The sequence below is a fragment of the Myxocyprinus asiaticus genome, chromosome 13 (genome assembly GCF_019703515.2).
Source record: "Myxocyprinus asiaticus isolate MX2 ecotype Aquarium Trade chromosome 13, UBuf_Myxa_2, whole genome shotgun sequence".
Taxonomy (NCBI): domain Eukaryota; kingdom Metazoa; phylum Chordata; class Actinopteri; order Cypriniformes; family Catostomidae; genus Myxocyprinus; species Myxocyprinus asiaticus.
The window spans coordinates 3,400,953-3,421,056 of NC_059356.1; the positions used below are offsets into that span (position 1 = coordinate 3,400,953).

Consider the following 20,104-nt stretch of genomic DNA (forward strand, 5'->3'; position numbering starts at 1 on the left):
TGCTGTGATCGACAGCTCAACCACTTCGAGAGCCCCAAATGAGACTGGGGCGAACGAACGTGCTGGGCAATGGGAGGTCCGTGGGGATTACCTGGCGGAGCAGCTCCCATTGGGGTCCCCAAATCGCCCCCAGTGCTAACCGGCATGGCCTCATACCCGTAGGTAGAAGGACCAAGGCGGGGAGCCGCTGGGGTGGCTTTCCCTCTGACGAAAGAAAGCCGCGATCGCAACGTTGCCATGGTCATGTTCTCGCAGTGAGGACATGAGCCATCCATGAACGCTGTCTCCGCGTGGGCAGTGCCCAAGCATGTAAGACAGCGATCGTGGCCGTCGGAAGTGGAGAGATAATGACCGCAACCAGGAATTATACACAAACGGAAAGGCATCTTTAAAAAGACGCTCTCCGTGAGTGCCACTCTTTTAGGGAAAATATACTCTTTCAGAGGAAGAATATACTCTTTTAGTTGGCTGAAGTACCCTAGGGCATTCTCTGCACTCCACCAGTGCGAGAGGGGAGAAGCTGCTGTAATGCGCCGTAAATCCAACAGCTTGTAGAGGTGAAATGGATCGGCGGAGGAATTCAGCTCAGTGAACACAACCGCTCAGCTCCGAAGAGAAAATCTGAATGAGCGGTTGCGAGCCAGCTCCTTTTATACCAGTATGTCCGGGGGAGTGGCATGCAAATTCCACTCGCCAATTCCCATTGGCCTTTTCTCAAAGATCAGAGGTGTTTGGGGCTCCCAAGTGTGACCCCTAGTGTCACTACATCGACACAACGTCGAGTGAGTGACAGATAGGGAACTCTTGTCGCTGTTGTGAAACTGGCTTACCTGCAAACAACTGAAGCAATTTAAATACTATACAAAGAAGCAGTACACAAGTTGATTGGCTAACAGATTACTTGTCAAAGGGCCTATCAGCTTGTGGAATGTAGAGTTTCATGGCTGAACTCAAAGTCATTTAAAAGGAATATAATTCAGGTTTGGTGTTGATGAAGGGGTACTTGAGCCTTACTGATGGGGCTGTGGGTTTACAAAAGATAAAGCAAGGTTGGAAAATATGGCATAAAATGAAACAGATGTGCACAAAATCACACACTCACTATTTCCTGTAGACCACCTGCTCCACCCCCACATGCTCTGGGTCAGAATACTCTCACAACTCACTCAAAACCAATGCCATATGTGCTTTAAAACACACTGCAGTATGAATACCTCCACCCCTGTAAGTGTACACAAGACTCTGCTCAAAAGCTTTCCCCTGGGAAACATTAGCTAAGCTGGGTTAATGTTCCAGAGGAAAGGTCCATGGGGTGTCAAGGCAAGCACAGGGGTGGATTAAAGAAATAGATTGCTCAAAAAAAAAAAAAAAAAAAAGTGGCCCATACAACTTGCATGCTATATCCAAGACGTCAGAAGTTCTACAACAGTGAGGAACAGACCAAATTTTAAGTCGTTACTCGCTGAATATCATCTGCACTATAGGACATCTGCACTATAGCTCTCTGTGGCACATTCATTATGAGTTCATGAGAGATGTAGTGATGTCCAATTTGGGTCATTCTCTATCAACTCAAACAGAGGTCTCTGACCTACATTTTTTTTTTTTTTTTTTTTTTTTAGATAAACATAAATGATGAAAGCCAAAATATAAAATGCCATTTTACAATTTCCACCTATGATTTTGTACCACAACTACAGCAGGCAGCGTCATTATTTTATATTGCCACAGAGATAGGTAGGTCTATTAACAAAATCAGCTGACTTCAGCACCCCTTGTTGCATTATATGCCAATGATTTGAGCCCAATGGGGAAAAAACACTTTTTTTCCCTTTTTCTTTTTTAAAGTTGGAGTGCCTATAACTCCAGAAATATTAAAGATATTTTAATGTTCTTTTAGATTCTGGTTTTGAACAAGCTTTCCTTTTTGTATCTTCATTTTTAAGGCCCTCTATGGTTAAATCCCAGAGATATGGGGCTCTCAATGTGGCTTCATCCTTGAACTGTTAAATTTTACCCATTTTCAATGGTTGAAAACCAAATGAGGGTCACATGGTATGAAGCTAGTTTTTCTTGTCCAACAAAACAAAGATCTGAAGTACAAATAATGTTGAAACTAGAACCTTTATTTTTTTATTCACATAAAAACTATAATCCAAAACTAAACTATTATTTAGAATAAGCAATACATGATTTACTTATTTTGTAAGTCGCTTTGGATAAAAGCGTCTGCTAAATGAATAAATGTAAACTGTCATCATATGGAATGATGAGTCTGGTCATATGTCATGCTGGATGTGCGTGGCCAGTTCTCTATTTGATACTGCCAGGGGAACGGCAGGAGTTTATCCTGACATGGGAACTAAAAAGTTGACTAGACTACATGCTGCTGCACTGGCCCACTGTGGGTTTTAAAGAAGGGAATTTTTCAAGGGGGAGGATACGGATTGCCAAGCTTCTCATGCTTACAGTTACTCTAATGGGAACTGCAACCATTTATGTTCATGTTCATCATATTCAAATAATTATCCTTGGAAAAGTGTATCATTCTTTGCTCACACGGCTGCACAGTGTGAAAAAGACTGAGGGAGCAATGTCAGGCTGCGTTCACAATGTCAGTGTTTGAGATTAAATCTACCTCTAAATAAATGTACCTCTGTCTGGTATCTTTACATGCACATATTTTATTAACTTGTAATCTGTGTAATCTAAACAAATCGCTGAACCTACCTCCTACAATTTTATTTTTTGTTTCCTTAAAACCCCTTAAATTCTGTGGACCTGCAGGAGGGCACTATATCGCTAAAATTTGTTTCACTAAAATGTTAAAGTCCCCGTATATAGCTTATTTGGCTGAATAATCCAATGTTATATCTTAGATGTCCAGAACAAAATATGCCATCCAGCTGTAAAAGCATGCTAAACAAATCATGTGGTTTTGAATATTGATGATAAAATGTTATAGATCATCACAATGAAGAGAATATGAGCTTTCAAATGACACCTAGATTGAGCTTCTAGTCCACTCAGAGGCCGAGATATTCAATGATACAATGAGAGTGGTGCATAAACTGAAAATTAGACTGAATGTCTATGGGCAAAAAAGTGTTAGAGCGCCACCTACATTTCAGATCTGTATATTGTACCCTTGCATAAAGGGGGAGGGTGTCTCACCTCTATATGTCTGTGTGTAATCAGTTGTGATGTGTAAGTGCTTCTGATAGAGGTGATGATCACTATGTGAGATCCATATATTATCTTTATGTTCTATAACATTATCACAAACTCTCTCTCTCTCATTAGACATGATGGAGCAACCTGGTCTGTGGCCCCCAGTCTATAGGGCCCGAGGGGCCCACTCCCACATGCAGCATCCTGCTGTGTATCCCCGCTCGCAGTTTCTACGGCAACAGGAGCTTTATGCTCTCCAGCAACACCATCAGCAGCACTCGAGTCATCAGCCTCCACCTCCATCACATAGAACACCAAACAACATGGAGCTACAGCACAGAGCTGGACACAGCCAGGTAACACACACACACACACACACTTACAAAAATATTGGTATTTAAAAAAAAAAAAAAAAAAAAAAAAATATATATATATATATAGAGAGAGAGAGAGAGAGAGAGAGGTTATATTGCACTTATTAAAACAATTTTTTTTCCCACTTCTTTTTTCAGCTCTACACAACAGAACTCACAGTTTACATATTATGATAATACATAAAACATTTGTATCAGATAACTCATTGACTATTGCTTAACACTCACCGACCACTTTTTAGATATAACAGCTATATATTCATGCAATTATCTAATCAGTCATTCACGTGGCAGCAGTGCAATGCATAAAATCACGCAGATACAGGTCAGGAACTTCAGTTAATGTTCATATCAACCATCAGAATGGGGAAAACATTTGATCTCAGTGATTTCGACTGTGGCATGATTGTTGGTGCAAGACAGGCTGATTTGAGTATTTCTGTAACTGCTGATGATTCGGTTCTGATTCTGTCTGAATGATTTGTTCACAATACGGACTGATCTGGTTCTCAGAATCAACTCAAGATTCAATGATCAAGTTGTAACAGTTAACAGCTCTCTAGTGGGGAGGATTTGTGAATAATGTGAATTATGACAGAATGTTTTGGGTGAGCATGAGCTTTGCATCAGGAAGCTCATGCTTGACACCTAACACTGAGAGGATGTGCTCTTCTCCATGGAGCGATACAGCCGTCTCTCTGCAGGGAAGTAAACAACATTTAGATCCAATAAATCATGAGTATCATCCCAAAAATCCCCCTATGAAACCACAACTGTCTACCACTCCCTAGGCTCCATAACTTCTCTAGAATCCCTCCAAGGTCTAGTTACATTCCAGAAATACAGAACAAACTGCTGTCTACAACAGACTCTGGCATTAGTGGACCAAGCACTGTGTCAAAATCAATAGATCTGAGCTATTAGGGTCTAAATTGAAGCCTGATTCAGCGAAACAGGGGTGCCAAATTGCATTCCCGTTGATCTAGAGATTGCACATCCTGGCAGACTTCAGGATATTTGACAGTTTACTTTAATTAACCAAACTGTCCAAATCTCATTAAGATTCTTTAAACCTCTTCATGGATTTTTACCCATCCTAATCCTGTCATTCTTCAACGCTTAGGTGCAGAAGAAACCAGAAGAACAGAGCATGGAGTTAGAAGACATCCTGTCCGACCCCAGGACTCCAAAACCTGCCAAGTGCTACACCTACGGCCCATCGGACCAGGTCTCCTCACCTCCCAAAGGCTCCACTGCCCACTTGTCACCCTGCTGTCAGTCCCCTTGTATGCAACCTCACCCTAAAAGCACACCCTCTACCCCCTGCCCCGCCCCAAGTCCAGTAGCTGCAACGCCCTGCTCACCCGCCATCAGCCCTTCCCCAATGCAACTGTCCAAAGCTGCAGATTCCCAGGACAGGAGGGTGGAAGGGCAGCCACCCCAGGACTACCCTCAGTCCATGGAGCCTGGTAAGGAACTATTCTCTTTAACAAACCCACAATAGACTCAATAAAATGCTAATCTTGTTGACAAATAATTTAGTCTTTATTGGTGTCATATCAAGAGTAAGGATGGGTCTCAATGGTCAACAAGTCTACTATTTGTCCAGCAACCAATTAGTTGATACTGAATGTATAAAAAAAATGTCGTAGTCTTTCCTTATTGTGATGTGGCACCCCATATTATAGAGGCTAACAGGTGTTCCAAATGTATGAAATCCCAGATACCATTTATTGTGCACCCAAAATCCCAACAATTATCAGAAATAAGTGAAGTGTGTAATAGAAGGTGAAGTGTGTAATTTCTGCACCATTAGTGCCACCGATCTGAATTGCACAAATAAACATTGTTTTCAAACAGATTTCCGAATACGTCCCACATCTGCTGTTGGTCAAACAAACAGATAGTCCCAGCCCCAACTCACGCCATTGGTTGGGTCAATGTTGTTTTGTTGCTTTAACAATAAACAAGCACGTAATGCACCGGGGATTCTTATTTTGAAATGCCTGTGCTCACCTGCTTACTTGCTCACACAAACAGCTAAGGGAAACAAAATAATTCATCAACAGTTGATCATTAGCGATCGCTTGACATGAATGTCCAGTATTGAAAAAATAGTAACTATCAGCAAAAACGATTAATCGTTCAACCTATAGTTTGTATGACAAAAACCCTTTCGGAAAAGCTGCAAGTTTAAATCTATCCGCTTTAAATCACAGCTGCTACAGCAGCACATATTCAACAACTCTCAGCACCAGTTAATTGCCAAAAGTGATTAATCTGCCAAAATGATTAATCGGTTGACCTCTTTTTTATATATATATATATATATATATATATATATATATATAAAAAACCCTTTCAGAAAAGTTGCAAGTTGAAATCTATCCACTTAACAACACAGCCACTACAGCCAAATGCATTCAATAAAAATAGGTGCCAATTAATTGGCAAAAATGATTAATCGGCCAAAATAATTAAACAGTCAACCTCTAGTTTGTATGAAAAAACCCTTTCAGAAAAGATGCAGGTTTAAATTAATCCACTTTAAATCACAGGTGCTACAGCAACACATATTCAGATGGATGTCTTTGCCCATCTTTTAAGGTACCATGTCACTTTTAAAAACAGTCCAACTTTTGGGCCACATCCACATTAATACTTTTCCGTTTGAGAAAGCTTTGATTTGATTAGATACGTCTTGGATTCCTTGGATTTGGTTGCATTCCGTTGCACTCCTTCTAGCTGTTTTTGAACACAAGACCACATCTTATGTAAACGCACCCTAAAAACGCGTCTGATTGTGGTCATATGAACCCAAAACCAGCCACATTATAGGGCTTCCTTAAGACCGATTAGTCGGCTAGTCGTTCAGCAGACCTACTAGTCGATTTTGAACATATGTAATTTTGCACAATCCTAGTCATGAAGAGATTTGGTATTTCGGTGTTTGGACTTGGTCTTGGTTTGCTTTGGGTAATGTTTATTGAAGCTGAGGTGCCTGCTAGAATTCATCAAGTCTCAGAAGCACACGAGCCACATTTTGATTGTTATTTATGCTGAGCACTTCATGCAGAAACAATCATGTCTGTTTTAAGACTTTGCGGCTCTGTGTGGGCGGTAATATAGGCAACATCAAGATTGACTAAGCTGCTGATAGATGCAGAAAATTTCAGCCAGCTCAGCTCCCCAGCACCATCACATCAGTAATGATGGTGAAACACCTCGTCCAGACTCTCCATACCCCAGCATACACCCTCTTTATCATCATTAACACCTCGCTAACTGCTATAGCATGCCAGGGGATATAGCAGTCTCAGAAACAGAGCCTTGTTTTACCTCAGATTTATCCCCTAACAGATGTACTTTCAAAAGTCCAACTAAGATCAAGGCGTCGTGTCACTGTCATGTATAATGAATTGTGTTCTTGTTCAAACCTCTTGTGCAAAGCTCATTAAACATGTCACAATTCCTTACACGATTGTCAAAATTGTGAAACTAAGCCAAAATATATTGCATTTGCTAATATTTTTTTAATGCTGCGTTTTTGTTAGTCTTGGAATCAGCAGGGACCTTATTAGCGACATTATATCGAAATCTGGGATGTGGTTCAATAATATTGCGAGTATTTAGTTAGTTGCGATTATAAACTAATATATTGCAATGTTTTACTTGTTTCTCATTCATTGTCATTGTACTATGGTGCTTAGTGCAACAATTGCTGAGCTTCCTACTTTACCTCATCGTAGAGCCGCAGAAATCGTAGTGCATAGAACATATTTTGGCATACATTGATGCTCTGTGCTGGAAAAAAAATATTATCAAACTAAAGCTGATGTATGGAACTTTTTCTGTGTTGGAATACTTTGTCTTATCCAAGCTTAATATGCAGAGACAACCATAAAGTAAGCCATTAATAGGTAAATTATCTCGAAAACTGTAAGCACTGTGTCTCTGTGGCACTATAAAAAATATATCTGTTTGTTTGTTTGTTTGGAGTGACGCGCTTAGACCCGCCCCAAAACAACGTTATTCATCCAATGGCACAAGTTGGGGGCAGGGCTACCTCTTTTTTTGACCAACAGCAGATGGGGAGCATATTCAGAAAGCAGTTTTGAAAACAAAGTTTATTTTTGCAATTCCATTTGGTGGCACTAGTGTCACAGGAATTACATACTTCAGCTTTAATTAACTACTCACTTGAACAACACAAAATGGGTGTCATTTTAAAGCTTAGAAGCTGGACTTTACAACTTACAAGTGTTCATTTTTCATAAATTATGAAATATGTCTATTTATGGTACACCAGACAGCCAAACATACAGTCAAAACATAATAAAGATGGGAAAGGTCTTGAGTAAAATACAACAAATATTGTTTCACTCACAGACCAAAGATCAAGTAAAAGCCATGAAAGCACAGAGTTAATAAGTTGAAAACAGATACATCTTTTTATCATATTTTCACTTAATGAAACATAAACTGAATATAAAAACAGCAGATGCTCACGATTAAAACAAGCCCAAATACAATGTGACCTGATGCACAGATCTTAAGCTAATCTTACCTCGGATATCTTTTTAATCCTCCTTTTTAATTCCGTTCATGTTCCCTCTCACAGATCTGCCACCTGGATACACCTATCCGCAAATCGGCATGGAATACCGGAATGGACCCATGCCTCAAGATGTCCAGTTGGCAGAGCCCGATGATTTGGAAGCTGTTCAGGTTGAACCCGTTGAGCACGCCCCTCCAGCTCTCTCCACTTTAGGAGAAGGCCTGGAATGTCATGCAATGGTGAGGCCACTCCAAGAGCCACAAGTACCAATGGTAAAAGAAGATGCCACGAGTCTGGTTGAGGAACAGCCGGAGTTCGCACAAGGGGAAGATATGGAGACAGTTATGGCCATGGGTTGCTGTGAACCAGTAGAGGCTGATCAGGGAAAGGAGCAGCCAGAATTGCTCATCTGCCCACCAGATGAAGGTCCAGTTTGTGAAGTAGGACAAGGACCTATCATACCATCCAAGGAAGAAATCCAACATAGTGACCCAACTGTTACCTGTGAAGAAGAAAAGAGTGAAAACGTAACTCCTCAAGAGAACGATGACATTGAGACACTAGAAGATCAGGGAGCTCCATTACCAGAACAAACAAGCGTTACTGATTGTTTACCCAACCAGCTGCCAAACACCACCACTCAGGCAGAGGTTGTAGTTATGGAAGTAGATGATCAACAGAAAAACTGTGTGGAGATACCATCTCCGTTGCTGAATGCCTGCTCCCAGAGAATTGTGTCAAGTTACTGGAGTTTGGAGCTCCTGATTGCTGCAGCCTTCTGTGGGGACTGTCCTCCACCCTCTTCACCTTCCTCTTCCCCATACCAGAAATACGGTGGCCCAATCAACTCCACATATCATGGCATGGAATTGCTGAGTGAGCTGGCTGATCTGGAACTGCAACAGTATCGGCAACGTTGTGGTAAAGCTCAAGGTAAGTTAGTATGCCATTGCAAGCTCCAGTCAGACTGTCTGAATTACTGCACAACTTCTGGGACTCTAAATGCACAGGTTTGCATCAGTCCGCCAGGAAACAAAACAGTGTTTAAAAAGGTACAAGGCTGATATTACAAACGCTTCTGAGAAACTTATCTCTGGATATGCCATAGTTTTCTATATTTGTTGCATTAAACCGTTGAAAGATGCATAGTTTTTTTAAGCTTGTAAAATAGCAAGTAAAATGTATTCTTAAGCAGAATTCCCTGCTAAAAAACCCAATAGAATCATCAGAATAGATTCTAATGGGTTCTCCTACATATACCATTATGAGTGTAGTGTGTTTTGGGCCATATTCCATTAGGATTTAATGGTTTGTATTGGTTTCCATTAAAGATATGTACTGGTCCCTGATGGTATCAACTAGACATAACATGCCACCAATGGAAGCCAACACATTACCAGTAGAGACACACAGGGACCATTATAATTTTCATTTAAACCAAAACAATTGCCATTATAACCATTTAAATCATTAAATGTCTGTGAGGGTTTCTGTGAGTTTTTAATATTTATTAAAAATTTTAGCAGTCTTGATTCACTTTGTTTTTTGTCTGTGAAACAACGGTTGCTAAGTACTTACAGTATTAGTTAGGAAAGAGTTATTTTATGTCAGTGGTCGGCAACCTATGGCATGCGTGCAAGCAATGGCACGTGGAGGGGTAATCACTGGTACGCCAGCAACGGCGAGAGAGGAGCAGACTATTTTATTTATATAAATTCCGCACCTGCATTCCAATCTACATCTTGATGTAATCTTTCCTCATGATCATGCAGCGCATTTTCATAAGCTGAATGGGAGGCTAAACAAAAAGTAAAAATGTGACGAGACTCCAGTATACCCAACAGACTCATGCAGCGTGTGCAAGCCATTCGCGCATCACGAGCCGGCAACGTTTCATGTTCTGGTAATTGCACGAGTAAATGCGCCCGCTTTGCTTTGGTCAGGCTACGCAGCTGACAGCCTCCATCCCGTGTTTCGTTTGTTTCTTTTTGCTTTCAGAACAACACGTGATGTAATAAGGAAAACGCAGATATTAATCCTTGAGTTTTCCAACCCAGCATACAGGTACACCCTCCTTAAACCATAGTCACAATCAAAATTACATTAAATGATTAAAAGAGAAAACAAACACACATCGTGGGGTTCAAAAATCAAGTCAATTCAAAATATTAATTAAACCTGGAAATAAAATTTTAGGATTTTGCAGGTGCGATTTACCGAAAAGGGCTAAATAGTTGATCGGCTTGTGATGCACAAATGGCTTGCATGCACAGCGCGAGTCTCGTCACACTTTAATAGTGTTTAGTCTCCCATTCAGCCGATGAAAATACGCTGCATGATCATGAGGAAGGATTACATCAAGATGTAGATTAGAATGTATGAGTGAAAAACTTCATTTAAAAAAAATAGACTGCTCCTCTCTCGCTGTTGCTTGCATGCTAGTGATTACCCCTCTGTGTGAAAAATGTATGACATAATATGAGAAATATTTGAGATTCCACACAAATTCGTGATCAGTAATCAAATAAGCAAATTTGTGACATTAACTGTGTTAACTCATTTTGTACAAAAGGACAGGTTTTCTTTCATTAAAGCACTTTAACAAGATGCTCTGTGAGAATTCACATGCAAGATTTATCACATTGGGTTTTGCACAAATTTTTTACTCAAACTGTTATGCTGATAATATCATTTGTAATTAAAAATATATGATTAAAATAGAAAAATTTTTACAAGTGGACTCAAACTTTGGAAAATCGGCACAGCCATTGACCAGGAAAATAAAAAATGGCACTTGCAGTTGTAGACTACTGCTTTAGAGTAGCTGCATTGGAGCTCAGTTGATAGAGCATGGTGCTAGCAACACCAAGGTTATGAATGGGTTAGAATCCCAGACAACACAAATGCATGAATTTAAATGTGAAATGCCTAAAATAAATAAAATAGCCTAATGATGGCAATTCTTGGAAAAAGCACTAAAACCGAACCCTTTACTGTCACGCTTCATCCTAAGGATGAAGTCTGTGTCAGGACACGTTTGTGAGTAGTTTGTGTGAAATCACAAAAGCATATGTGTTGTCTGACTCTAGAGCACTGGCTAGACTAATAGCTATTTGACCTTTTGTTCTTAACTTCCATCATATTAACATGCTTTTATTGTTAATGCAAGACAATGATTGGTGTTTGACAGAGCATACTGATTCATTTACTAGTTCAGGAGGATTTTTCTTGAAGACAACACTGTATTTACATGGCACAATTTCATTTCTAAGATTTACTTGCTTCCTGATAACAAGGCTATCAAATAAATAGCTAATAAAAATAAACAGCTAACTAATTAAAGGGATGGTTCACCCAAAAATTTAAATTCAGTCTTTGTTTACTCAACCCTTTGTTGTTATAACCCATTATGACTTTCTTTGTTTTTCTCAACACAAAGGGAGAAAAACATTTTGTGCTCAGTGATGTCACAAAATGGCAGTTTATGGTGACCACCTCTTCAAGCTTCAAAAGGACGCAAAAGTATAATAAAGAAGTGTAATAAATTATTCTGTGAGACTCATGATTGTTATGAAAGCATACAATGAGCTTTGATGAGAAACAAACTAAAATCTAATGTATCATTTAATGAAACTGTTGACCAACCATTGCTCTCCTCTGCACATTCATGAGACTGCATGAGACCAGTAGTTCACGCAGCCCGCTGCGAAAGGGGCTTTCAGGCAAAAACGTATTTTGTTTATCTAAAAATAGATCCACCACAGTGATGCTAAAGAACAGAGCACAGCTGCACACAAACCAGCAAACTGAACTTACAAAACATGTCTGAAGAGTTTGTAGTCCAAGAATAGATGCATTTCTATGCCCAGACTTATTAAATTTTTTTAACCGGAATATTCAATCAAACAGATATAGAGTAGGCAGGAATGTCTGTCACCTGTTCTCCATTCTGAAGTCTGAAGAGAGCGATACCTCAGTGAAACATTCGGTTGGTGTGACACCCTCGGCCAAAATCAAGTCGTTTTTAACCGGCTCATGAGATGCTGGCTTTCAATATACTGTAATGAGAACGTTTTTGGACCGTTGCCAGTTCACAGTGGGTGGGCTTACCCAGCGCAATGATGCCGAAAATCGAAACCAAGCGAATGATAGAATGTATCATCACTCGTCACAGATAGTTAGGACAAAACTCTGAATTACATAGAAAATATACCTTTTATTGCGTGTCGTTTGCCGTCAGGCTAGGAAACGGTGTGACTGTGGCTTCCTTCAGCCTCCTCTGTCTATGGCTACTTCAGAAAACTGGAAAATGCTGCCTTTAGAGGCTTATATACAGAGGTAAGATGAAAATAAGGTGCTCTTCAAACTGTCCTCAGACCAGTTCCTTTAAGAGATCCACTCATTCATAAACCCTGTCTGTTAAGCCATTAACTGATTACGTTATCTCTCTCAGTTTGACTGTGTACTCTGGTGAAAATTTAAAAAAAAAATAAGGCTGGGCATAGAATTGCATCTATTCTTGGACTACAAACTCTTCAGACATGTTTTGTTAGTTCGGTTCTCTGGCTTGTGTGCAGCTGTGTTCTGTTCTTTAGTATAACTGTGGTGGACCTGTTTTTAGATAAACAAAACACCTTTTCGCCAGTGGGCTGTGTGAACTACTGGTCTCGTGCGGTCTCATCAACGTGCAGAGGACAGCAATGGTTGGTCAACAGTTTCACTAAATAATACATTAGATTTCGGTTTGTTTCTCACTAAACCTTATCGTACGCACAACATTTTTTTCACAATTTCTCCCTTTGTGTTAAGAAAAAGAAAGACAGTCAAATGGGGTTATATCAATAGAGGGGTGAGTAAACAATCACTGAATTTCAATTTTTGGGTAAACTAACCCTTTAAATCTGTTTTACATGGGAGATTCCTGTTGTGTTTTTTTCCCTCAATGTAGAGGATCAATGGATTTTTGACCTACAAAGTCTTGCTACTTTGGCAGCAGCTCGTGCTCTTGAATTAAACTCACAGGAGAGCAGTGCCACAGATGCTGAGAAACAGTATCCTGCTCGAAGAACTCTCAATCTGCGCAGAAAATGCAGCTGGACGCCACGCCACGAGCCGGTATCACATCCATGAACACAAGAATATTTAATTTCATGTTGTCTTTAGTCTCTTGCACAATGGAAATTTGGGTAGTTGGAAAGGATGTGTTTTCTCAGAGTTGGAATCTGTCCAGAGATCATCCAAGGCTGGAGCCACTAATCTAAAAGGTTGTTTTGTTTGATTGTTCCAGGTGTGTGCAGTGAAAGGTGCTATGGACAGTATGGATGGTCCCGAGCTGGAGATGCGCATGAGGTTAGCAGAGTTGCAACAGCGTTACAAAGAGAAACAGAAAGAACTGGCCAAACTTCAGAGGAAACACGATCACCAGTAAGCAGCAGATTAAAGACTCTTTTCACTATTTCTGAACTATTAAAAAGTTAAAACATCGATTAATAACAACCTTTAAAAAAACAGTAAGGGGTGAACTTACCCTTGAACACAAGCCCTCATGTTAAAAATATTGTCATCTTTGCTTAAAGGTGCACTCAGTCATTTTTTATGTACTGTATGACGTTTTGGACTCTGATACCTAGTGGTGTGGATGCATCATCTTTCAAACACAAAAGTGTTTAGTCACAGATTCCATTGCAGAAATTCACTGCCCAGAATCAGTCATGATTAACTTAATCCATGAGTGAAAGTGTCCACTAAAAGGGCAATTCGTTTTCGGCTGATCATGTGATTCTAACATGGCAGCCCCCATTAAAGGAACCCTCTCCATGTAGAATTAAACAGCTTTTGTAAGGTTACTGATATTAACTAAACGTTGTAAATAAACTGGAACATTAGCAGTATGCCATTTTTTTTTCTCTTTTTCTACAAATAAAAAAATTCCACTGAAAAAATTATGGCATTCAGAGTTTCGAACAACAAAAGGGTAAGTAAAAATCTGAGAATCTTCTTTTTGAGTGAACTTTAACAATGTTTTACTTCAGAAAAGAGGAGACACCTCGTAGTCCTGCACGTCGAGGGCCTGGCAGACCACGCAAACGTAAATCAGCTCCTGGCCTTGGCCCCGGAACCCTTACAGAACCCCAGAAAAAAGTCAAGTAAGTAACTCCTGTTCCTCTGTCCTCCTTTTGATTGTTTCTCACACACACACATCAGATAAACTTCCCATATCAGCACAACCCAGCAGACGACGACTCATACCATAAACAGGATATAAGAGAACTCATATGACCTCACTGAGGAAGTTCAATCATGTCGTATCTTTCCTAATCAGCACTGGACCTGAATTGCATTACATGCATTTGGCAGCACAAAGCAGTTGGCTGTGTCTTTGTATCTTCTGCAAAGGATCCACTGTATGTATGTGCATAGTCTGTCCAAGCTTGTGAACTAGGACAGTATCTAAAATCTGTGTGTGTACACTGTGTGTGTCCCTGTCAATGGAGTGCAACAGTAGGATTCTGAAAGTAAAAATTCCATTCATTCTCTTCATATGGAAATAGATTTTTTTTTTTTAAGGGGATAAAATACTCTAAGGTTAAGCAATGATATACAGTATGCTTCTATAAAAGCTACAAGTCATAGAGCATTTTCTATTTTTTCCATAGTTTTTAATTTGATTACGTCATTCCCAATGCTTCATGGGATTGTAGTTCATGTCTGCCCAATTCCCAGCGAAGAACTACACTATCCATAATCGTGAAGAGCATTCCACCAATCAGAGAGGTCACTGCTTCCACAGCAAAAAAGCTCTGCAGCCATAGACAAATTACTGTACATAATAGAGTTATATATTTGTCACACACACACACACACACACACACACATATATATATATATATATATATATATATATATATATATATATATATATATATATATATTAATATTTTGCACTAAACAAATATATTTTATACTTAGAATGAATGACTGTAATCAATGTTTTTATATTGTATATTTTGCAGTGCACAATAATCGCGGTTATCTCAAATAATTATCAGGCGATTATTTAATAATTGTGACAGGCCTATCCGTCATAAAAGATTTTGATATACCCTTTTTTCTTCAAAACAAACTTTGTAATGTTGTGCTTCACCTCAGTGCTGGTTGGTTTAGTTCATGGCTTAGAACTCTTAAATGAAGAAGTTTTAGAAATCCCTATAGAAAAAAATGAATGGGAAAAACATTTCCGGAATCAGGACAGTTGAAAGAGTGGGCGGTCACTGTTGAGCTTTGTACAAAAACTTGTTCTGTGTCTGTCGATCACTGATGTAAATGGCATGACTGTCCCGCAGCACCCGAAGGGGTTCAGCAGGCTGTGGCTGTAATTAGAGCGCTGTGAATTCTCCTCTAGTCTACTGAATTTCCAGAGATGTGACAGATTTCTGTCATTTAGCACTGGGGTCAGCGCAGGCCACAATACACACACACACTGGAATTAATCACTGTATGTGTCATTGTGTGTTTATAAATATAAGCAGGCAGCTGCTTTCAGTCTTGGGAATTTTGCTATAAAGTATGCAGTGTAATAGTATATGTAATTACTGAATAATAATAATGAACAACATGTAATTAATATTAATTATTTGAGGAACTGTAATTACACAGCTGCTGCTATTGTGTTTACAGTATTATATGAACATGTAATAAGTGTAAACATCCCTGACAAAAATATATCATGGTAACTATAGTTTCCACCACCATATCATAGTTACAGTATAGCACAGTGGTTGCTACTGTAATAACCCTTACTAAAAAGTACTGTGCCAGTACCATAATACAGTGTGCAGATACAAACCATGGTAATGAATGACTAGCATATTCATATACCGTGGTATAACCACGGCTTTAGTATAGCAACCAGTGTTGGGTGTAATCTGATTACAAAGGAATTAGTTACTGTAATGTAATTACGTTGACTTTTAAAGTCCGATTGTAGTGTAAAGCCCAAAGTATTCTTTGATAAGACATGAATGCTAAGCGCCTGCATACAGGACATGTGACACAAATTTTTTCATCACCAGTGTGCTTGAGCACTGAACGTGTGCAGCCCGATTTTTTGAACGGCACGTACTCTGAACGCAGTATGCTAATTAGTGGGTCTAAAATAGAGGTAGACTGATATATTGGTTTTACCTATTAATCGGTGACGATAGTTGTTTTTTGGAACTAAAAAATAAATAAATGAAAAAAATAAAATAAAACATTGGTGCCAATAGTTGCTTTTTGGAACAAAACAATAATAATAATAATAATAATAATAATAATATTTTTTTTTTAAAAAAACAATCAGCGACCATCTGCTTATATTAGACGATAGTTGCTGATTGTTTTTATTTTTTTATTCCTTCAGCGCTGGAGGATTCTACAGTATAACAGCAACCTCTAGAAGTGAAATAAAAACAGTCTCATGGGGATTTGCTGTATCTATATATTTCATCATTGACAATATTCATTATTCCTCATTAAACTTAATCTGGTGAAATATATACAGTTGAAGTCAGAAGTTTACATACACTTAGGCTGAAGTCATTCAAACTAATTTTTTAACCACTCCACAGATTTAATATTAGCAAACTATTGTTTTGGCAAGTCATTTAGGACATCTACTTTGTGCATGACACCAGTAATTTTTTATTGTTTACAGACAGATTGTTTCACTTTTCCAGTGGGTCAGAAGTTTACATACACTAAGTTAACTGTGCCTTTAAGCAGCTTGAAAAATTCCAGAAAATGATGTCAAGCCTTTAGACAATTAGACAATTAGCTTCTGATAGGAGGTGTACTGAACTGGAGGTGTACCTGTGGATGTATTTTCAGGCCTACCTTCAAACTCAGTGCCTCTTTGCTTGACATCATGGGAAAATCAAAAGAAATCAGTCAAGTCTGGTTCATCCTTGGGAGCAATTTCCATATGCCCAAAGTTACCACGTTCATCTGTACAAACAATAGTATGCAAGTATAAACACCAAGGGACCATGTAGCCATCATGGGAGTGCAGCATCATGCTGTGGGAGTGCTTTGCTGCAGGAGGGACTGGTACACTTCACAAAACAGATGGCATCATGAGGAAGGAAAATTATGTGGATATATTGAAGCAACATCTCAAGACATCAGCCATGAAGTTAAAGCTCGGTCACAAATGGGTCTTCCAAATGGACAATGACCCCAAGTATACCTTCAAAGTTGAGGCAAAATGGCTTAAGGACAACAAAGTCAAGGTATTGGAGTGGCCATCACAAAGACCTGACCTCAATCCGATAGAAAATTTGTGGGGCAGAACTGAAAAAAGGTGTGCGAGCAAGAAGGCCTACAAACCTGACTCAGTTACACCAGTTCTGTCTGGAGGAATGGGACAAAATTCCAGCAACTTATTGTGAGAAACTTGTGGAAGGCTACCCAAAACATTTGACCCAAGTTAAACAATTTAAAGGCAATGCTATCAAATACTAACAAATTGTATGTAAACTTCTGACCCACTGGGAATGTGATGAAAGAAATAAAAGCTGAAATAAATCATTCTCTCTACTATTATTCTGAAATTTCACATTCTTAAAATAAAGTAGTGATCCTAACTGACCTAAGACAGGGAATGTTTTCTACGATCAAATGTCAGGAATTATGAAAAACTGAGTTGAAATGTATTTGGCTAAGGTGTATGTAAACTTCTGACTCAACTGTACATACACAACCATTCATCTGGTGGATATATTGGCTATAAAAAGCTAAATTTTGGTATATACTTAATTATAAAGCATTGTAATGGCACCAAGTATCTGTCATTTCAAAATAACAGTCCCTGTGTTTTGGGCTTGTTTATAGTTAAAAGTCCTACACTATGCACCAAATCTTCAATTTTTCATTCTGGACTCTTGCTGCCTTTATATTTGTGCTTGTCTTAGCAAGATAAGGCCAATAAAATCTTTTAACATTTAAGTAAATCGATTTAAAAAAGTGTTTTGGCCCATTAATAAGTTATCTGCCTTTTCTATCACCTTAGTTATTGTTATCGACAAAATCCACTATCGGTCGACGTATAGTCCACAAGGTGGCAACACTCACAGTTGAGCCATTGCTGTCAAGAAGAAGTGCTAGAAGATGTAATCGCCAGTAAACAACAGGAGAGGAAGGTGGAAACAACAACAGTGGATGTACATGTTAAGAATGCATGTGTGAGGAGGTCAGTAGATACCTGCATTTGTATAACTTGAGTTTGAAGGAAAATAAAGACATCTTTATGTGTCTAAACTCCTGAAGAGAAATAGTCTAGTATCTCATAGCAGTCGTAGCGTGCATGCGCCAACCTCCTGTGTGAGCGCACATACTCAAATGAAGTATAATTTGAAAGGCTAGCCAAAATTTATATCATTTATATCAAAAACTAAGAATTTTCTTTGTAAAAATAGTTTTAGAAAGTACCTTAAAAAGTAAATTAATTAGTAATGTGATGACTTTTCTCATTAAGTAATCAGTAAAGTGAACTGATTCTAAATGTAGAGAAGTAATTTGAAATTTGTAGTGGATTACTGTGTCTTACCCAACACTGTTAGCAACATACTAATGTCAAACTCTTCATGCACTTCACACAAGGAGCGCTATTTGTGTGACATGCAGTTGCTGTATATGTAGAGCGATCCAAATCAGGTTCTATTGGGGGTAGGATGCTGCCTATGTAAGCAGTAGATGGGAAGGAAGCTCTCTAGGTTTTGGAACAGAGCCATAAAGTTTTTAGTGACTACCTTTAGAGTAAGCGTTTGTGGCGTAGAGTGGATTTGTCAATGTTAGATATCTCATCAGATCTTTCAAGTGGGTTAATGACACTCAAACCACCCCAAACCCTTCCCCCCTCTCTCTCTCTCAACGCGCGTGTTGTGTTCACGGCTGTCACCTCTCATTCTTTCCGCCCTCTGTCTCTGTCCTCCTGCCAACCACTGCACCGCCACGACATGATTCCATATGACAGTGACACCCAGACACACAGGCACGCTGCCAGAGGCCCTCACCAATGGCTGTGTTAGTGTGTGTGTGTGTGTGTGTGTGTGTGTGTGTGTAAGGGTTGTGTACCATTTGGAATTGAATTAAGAGTGCCTTTTAAATTCTAGTTGCACAAAAAATTGGATTTCAAAGGAAATAGAATTAAAATAGAATTTATTTTAAATAACTGCTGTTCTTCAGAATTCTGGAATTCTGTGTGTATGTGTTTGCAATGATAAAGTTGTTTGCAATGTGTGTAGCATTTTACAGGCTAACAGCCTAAATCTTCATCGTTGGACAATGTTCTGCTATTGTGCTGTTTTGGTTTGTTCTATGATCGTACATGTTGTCGGTGCTGGTGCTATGCAAAGACATGCAATTGTTACTTGCTGTTTTCTATTGAGACTCATGTGAGTGAGGGCAGTGGGTTAGTAGGTAATAACTCTAGCTGACACCCTGTATGTGTGTATGTTTGTCTGACATGTGTGTATCTGTGCTTATTATTCTTTATGGTGATAGAAACCCAATGTGTGTATGTGTGTTTAAGAGAGACAGAGAGTTGTTTAATTAGCTGCCGTGAGCATGCACCGAGGGGAGGGGCCGTGTCACTTTGTGTTTGTAAGTTTGTGTCGCGGCAGGGTCTGCCTCACGTGGCCCGAACACACACTCAACGGCTGCCTCTGTCCCCTCGCCTGTCAATCACACACACACATAAACACACTCTTACGCATACACATGCATTTTGCTACAACACAAAGGCACCAGTAGACAGATGCTCTCCCAGCACAAAACGCAGCCAGTCTGATTCTATTATGTAATCAGAACTTAGCACTCTGAACCAGAACACGGAATAAGTAGGAGCACAACAGTCTGGTTACAGAAGTAAAAATACCATTCATTTATCCCATAGACAAATTGATTTTTAACGATAACTTATAAACCTTTAAAGACAGACATACCTTGAGCTCCGAGGTTGTTA

The 20,104-nt window shown here is 39.2% G+C and overlaps 1 protein-coding gene across 1 annotated transcript in view; it reads left to right on the forward strand.

The window, feature by feature from the left end:
• The window catches only part of LOC127450313 (BAH and coiled-coil domain-containing protein 1-like), a 141,690-nt gene that overhangs the window by 92,576 nt on the left and 29,010 nt on the right, over positions 1-20,104 (forward strand). The window contains exons 9-14 of the mRNA XM_051714303.1: positions 3,304-3,527; positions 4,669-5,014; positions 8,167-9,036; positions 13,052-13,218; positions 13,391-13,527; positions 14,136-14,249. Coding sequence (XP_051570263.1) covers positions 3,304-3,527; positions 4,669-5,014; positions 8,167-9,036; positions 13,052-13,218; positions 13,391-13,527; positions 14,136-14,249 — 1,858 coding nt within the window. The remainder of the gene's footprint in view (positions 1-3,303; positions 3,528-4,668; positions 5,015-8,166; positions 9,037-13,051; positions 13,219-13,390; positions 13,528-14,135; positions 14,250-20,104) is intronic.